Raw genomic sequence first — 4,948 nt, 5'->3', positions numbered from 1 at the left:
CCTCGGAGTCGTCGGCACCTCTCTCGATGGTGGGAGGAACTGGGTGGGGGACAGAGGGGCTGACAGGGCTGTTGGGGACTGGTGGCCCTGGGTTCTGCCCCATGGGCCCCGGCCCCACTCACCCAGCACGCTCAGGGTGTGCAGCCGCGCGTCTTCGCCCACGCTGTTTCGGGCCAGGCAGGTGTACGCCCCCGAGTCGGCGGCTTGGAGCCCCTCGAGGAGCAGGGAGCTGCCGTCTGGGGATATCCTGCGTGGGGAGGACGGAGCAGTGACCCATGTGTCCATCCCTAACGTACCCATGGGGCAGAGATGCTCTGTGCTCGGTTGCAACCCAAGCTGCAGGTTTTGGGATGCTCTGCAAGGCCAGGGCAGCAGGTGGGACCCTGCCAGGGTGACAGTCACCATGCCAGGGTGACAGTGACCATGCCAGGACACCAGGGCTTCACCCAGGATGATGTTCCTCAGCAGAGAGCTGGGATGAGCATGTCCCAGCCCAAGCAGGGAAGCTGGGGAGAAGCAGCAGAGCTCAGCCTGCCTTGCACCACTCTTTTGCACATGGGGAAACTGAGGCACAGATGGGGTTGTGCTATGGCTAGCCCGTGGAGTTGTTCTTCCCACCCCAAACTCACCGGGCGTGGGAAGGGGGCTGCAGCCCCAGGGGCTGCCCGTCCTTCAGCCAGGAGATCTGGGGGGTGGGCTGCCCCTCCGCCCGGCACTCCAGCCTCACCCCTCTGCCCTCCAGCACACTGTGCTCACTGGGGACCCCCGCACTGGCGATCCGGGGTGCCACTGCACCGAGAAGAGAGGGAGGCTGAGGAAGAGGAGGGGGAGGAAGGCTCCCCTCCAAGGGAGAGCCCTCAGGGACCCCCACCACCTCAGAGAAACCCTACCTCGCACCCGCACCGTGAAGTCCTTGCGGGTCTCGGTGCCCGGGCCCTGTGCCAGGCAAGTGTATCGGCCCTGGTGGAAGGGCTGCAGGGGGCTGAGCTGGAGCTGGCCCCCCCCGGACACCAGGCCCCACTCCAGGCTGCTCTCTGCAAGGAGACAGGGCAAAGGGGGGTGCAGCAGCACTCCTCCGCCAAGCCCTCCCTGGGCACCTTGTCATGCTCCCCGCTTCCCACCCCCAGGACCTGGGTTTGGGGACATTATTAAAGCAGAGGTCGGGGCTCCGCAGAAGAGGGTGTTTGCACTGTGTGCTGCTGGAGCTTTGCAGGAGAAGAGAGATGCTGGTTTGGGGGCAAACCCCTCTCCCAGGAGGTACCCCAAGAGCTGGTACCCAGAGAGCTCACCCCACATCCCTCCATCACATCTCATGCCCACATCCCATTGCTTCAGCCTCAGGAACGAACCTGAGGCCTCTTAAAAACGTGCAGAGAAAATGCCAGCCCCTTCGTGTTCTGCCTGGGCACGGGGAGGTGTTTGGCACCTGGGGAATGCCACCCATGCTGGCACCACTAGGCATCGCCTTGGCCAATGCGGGCACCTCATCTGACCCCAGCCCTCCCCGCTGGGATTCTGCCTCCTCCCCTGAAAGGCCCTGCGAGTCTCTTGCGGCAGGATTAGAAATAGGGAAACTGAGGCAGGACTGCTTGAAGCAGGGTGGCAGCGAGGCTCGGGGTGGCAGCCCCCTGTTTACATACCCAGTGGGCTCCCGTGTGCGGGCAGGCGCGTGCATGCCGGTGACATGGCAGGTCAGGACGAGGGGGGTCCCCACGTCAGCATCGAGCACCTCCTGCTGCAGGTCCTGGATGCCTGAGGGCCCTGAGGAAGAGGAGGAGGGATGGGGTGCGTGAGCAGGAACATGCAGACCCCTGTTTGCTGTCAGCTCCTCGGTGGGCACTCAGGGGGCAAAGCCCTCGCCACTTACCGTGGACGGTGAGGATGAAGCGTTTCTCATCCCGACCGGCCACGTTCAGTGCCACGCAGGTGTATGTGCCCGAGCTGGAAGGCTGCAGGCGAGGGAGCTGCAGCACCCGGGAGCCTGGAAGAAGCAGAGAGCAGGGAATTGGGGCAGGCTGGAGCAGGAGCAGGTCTGGACCACCGTACCAGCAAGCTGACCCGGCCCCCGGCAGCCGGCCAAGCTCCATGCAAGAGGTATCTGGCATCAGAGCCTCACTGTGCAGAGCAGAAAAGGGTGCTTAGCTCCTGGGGAGCAGCAGCACAGAGTTTGCAGGATGCAACCCTTGGCCGTCTGCAGAGGGGATCACTCGGCAGCAAGTTGTTAGCGCGCGGTACGGCCAAAAATCTGAGCTCAAGGTCCATGCGCGGCATCCAGAAGGGCGGATTAGGGGAGTTAGAGCCTGCCCCTGAGAGTGGGCGGCTGTGCCAAGCCTGGGGGGACAGGCCGTCATCCTTGCTCATCCCAACGTACCTGGGGTGACTGTCACCTCCTGACTGAGCTGCAGGACGCGGCCATCCTTGTACCAGGTGATCTCCGCAGGAGGGTGGGATCGGACATCGCACACCAGCGAGATGCTGCCATTGATGACACCATCGATGCTTTCGGGGTTCATACCCGCAATCCAGGGAGCTTCTGCTCCAGCACACCCCAAAAGGGAATCGTCACCACAGAGGCCGAACTCTCCCCAGGACCAAACACGCTCCGAGCATTTCGTCTACGCCGAGCGTGCCGGCACCTCGACCTCCTCACATGGGGCGAGTGTGAGAAACACAAGAGGCAGAGTAGGAGGAGGAAGAGGAGGAGGAGGAGGAGGAGGAGGGGGATAAATCAGCAACCCAGGGAAGGGTGCTGGGGATGCCTTACCCTGCACAGTGAGAGCAAAGTGCTTCTCAGCTGACCCAGCTGGGTTCTCGGCCACGCATGTGTAGCTGCCGGTGTCACCCACCTCCACCGCGGCCACCTGCAAAGGGGGAGCTGAGCCCCACTGAGGGCTGCCTCGAGCCGGGGAGCTGCTGGGGCTCCCCCGGGGACCTCGGCACCTGGCAAGACCAGGGAAGCCTCCTCCATGGGGAGGGAAGAGTGCCCTGTCCCCCTTCACCCAGTGTCACCCCATATGCCCCCCGGCACAGCCACTCTGTCCATGGGGACACCGACCTGCAGGACTGTGCCATCCTCTAGGAGCTGGTGTCGTGGGCCGGCCACAATGGGGACGTCATTCCAGAGCCAGGACACCGTGGGCACCGGGTGCCCGCTGGCTTTGCACTTGAAGCGGATAGTACCATTGATGGTGGCCGTCACCTCCTCAGCCAGGTCCTCCGTGCCCCCGTGGATGGCCGGGGCAGCTGGAAACGGGCGGTTACAGGGCTGCCAGGTGCCTCCATCCACTCCCCGCCCCAGCACCATACTCACTCAGCACCTCCAGCTCATAGTGCAGGCGGTCCCATCCTGCTGCGTTGGCCGCCTCGCAGGTGTACCTGCCCGCATCCTCCTCCCGCACCGCAGGCAGCTGCAGCACCCGGCCCCCTGCGGTGCAGGACAGGGGATGGGGATGACTCCACAGGGGGTTGGAGAGTCCCCTCTGACCTTGCTGTGGAACCCCTATGCAGCCCCAGTGACCCTGCAGGTCCCATGGGTGCTGTGCACACTGGCAGCAGCAGCAAGGGAACGTGATCCAACCTCCTCCGTACTACAGATGCTCTCAACCCACAAAGTGCTGCAGGAAACCCTCCCAAACCCCCCAGCAAGGGTCCGTGCCCATTACCTAGCAGTATCAGTACCCCCGGGCTGGGGGAGAGGGGCTCCCCATCCTTGTACCAGGTGAGCCGGGGGGGTGGGATGGCACTGGTGTCGCAGTAGAACGCGGTGGGCTGGTCAAGGACAACCTGCCGGGGCTCCGTCACCTCCCCATCCTGGTCTTCCTCCCGGTAGAAGATCTCGAGGGCTGCATTGGGGCTAATCTGCTGCTGGAAGAGGGGCGGCACTGCGGGGACAGGTTGTGGTCAGCTGCAGGGAATGGGGACCTGCACCCCTGGGTGCAACCAGAGCATCTGCCCAGGCCTGACTGGGGCCAAGGAGATGTTTGTTTTCCAGCAGATCCAAACTCTCTTCCTGCTCTGCTCCCACAAGGGACCCCACCAAGGACCCCTCCTCTTGCCGAGACACCCGCTGCTCTGGACACTGACCGTCCACCCAGGGCTCACCTTGGACATGCACAACGAAGTCCCTGTCATCTTCACCCACAGCATTGGTGGCCACACAAGTGTAGTGCCCCGAATCTGAGATGCTAGCTGGTTTGATCTGAAGGACCTGCCCCTCGCTGAGGATCTGGAGGTGGCCAGTGCTTTCCAGGAGCTGCATGGGGTCCCCAGCCCCAAGGCACAGAAGAAACAGAAGGGCAGGAGGACAATTACATACCCAGGAATGAGATAGAGCCCAGCCAGCCATATAAAGGGTATCTTCGCACTTCATCCACCTGGGAGGGTCCCCAAACCCAGCAGTTCCTCCCTGGTCACAGTAAGGACCTCACCTGCTTGTCCTTGTACCACTGGATGGTCGGCTCGGGCACAGCCCAGGTCTCACATTCCAGCAACACCGTGCTGTTGACCCTGGCTTTCACCTCTTTCACGGCAAATTCCCCCAAAGGGTCATCTCTGGCAATCCAGGGAGGAACTAGTGGGGAAGAGATGACACAGCTGGGTTGAGAGAAGAGCCCCCAGTGCTCTTGTTGTGCCCTCATCAGTGACAGGCAGCACACCTCGGGGTACTGCTGACACCCCCAGATGGACCCTTGACAAGGGGTGTCCCTCAGGGGTCCGTACTGGGACCAGTACTGTTTAACATCTTCATCAACGAAGGATCGAATGCTTCCTCAGCAAGTTTGCGGACAACTCCAAGCTGAGCGGTGCGGGTAACATGCCTGAGGGACGGGATGCCATCCAGAGGGACCGGGACAAGCTCAAGAAGTGGGCACATGTGAACTTCATGAGGTTCAGCGAGGCCAAGTGCAAGGTCCTGCGCTCTGGGCACACCTTATTGCAGCCTTTCCCT

General features: G+C 62.6%; 1 protein-coding gene across 1 annotated transcript in view; it reads right to left on the bottom strand.

The window, feature by feature from the left end:
- LOC104166273 (hemicentin-2-like) overlaps positions 1 to 4,948 on the bottom strand; it is a gene marked incomplete at both ends in the record, with an annotated part of 24,035 nt that overhangs the window by 858 nt on the left and 18,229 nt on the right. The window contains 14 exon segments of the mRNA XM_009706146.1: positions 17 to 39; positions 123 to 247; positions 630 to 789; positions 891 to 1,034; positions 1,453 to 1,547; positions 1,641 to 1,761; positions 1,868 to 1,981; positions 2,372 to 2,533; positions 2,765 to 2,861; positions 3,056 to 3,243; positions 3,311 to 3,424; positions 3,663 to 3,881; positions 4,102 to 4,252; positions 4,428 to 4,570. Of these exon segments, the coding sequence (XP_009704448.1) occupies positions 17 to 39; positions 123 to 247; positions 630 to 789; positions 891 to 1,034; positions 1,453 to 1,547; positions 1,641 to 1,761; positions 1,868 to 1,981; positions 2,372 to 2,533; positions 2,765 to 2,861; positions 3,056 to 3,243; positions 3,311 to 3,424; positions 3,663 to 3,881; positions 4,102 to 4,252; positions 4,428 to 4,570 (1,856 nt within the window).

This window comes from Cariama cristata, unplaced genomic scaffold, assembly GCF_000690535.1.
Source record: "Cariama cristata isolate BGI_N322 unplaced genomic scaffold, ASM69053v1 scaffold18518, whole genome shotgun sequence".
In the NCBI taxonomy this organism is placed as follows: Eukaryota; Metazoa; Chordata; class Aves; order Cariamiformes; family Cariamidae; genus Cariama; species Cariama cristata.
Note: the sequence above shows the minus strand (reverse complement) of the source record. Positions and strands in the feature narration are given on the sequence as shown.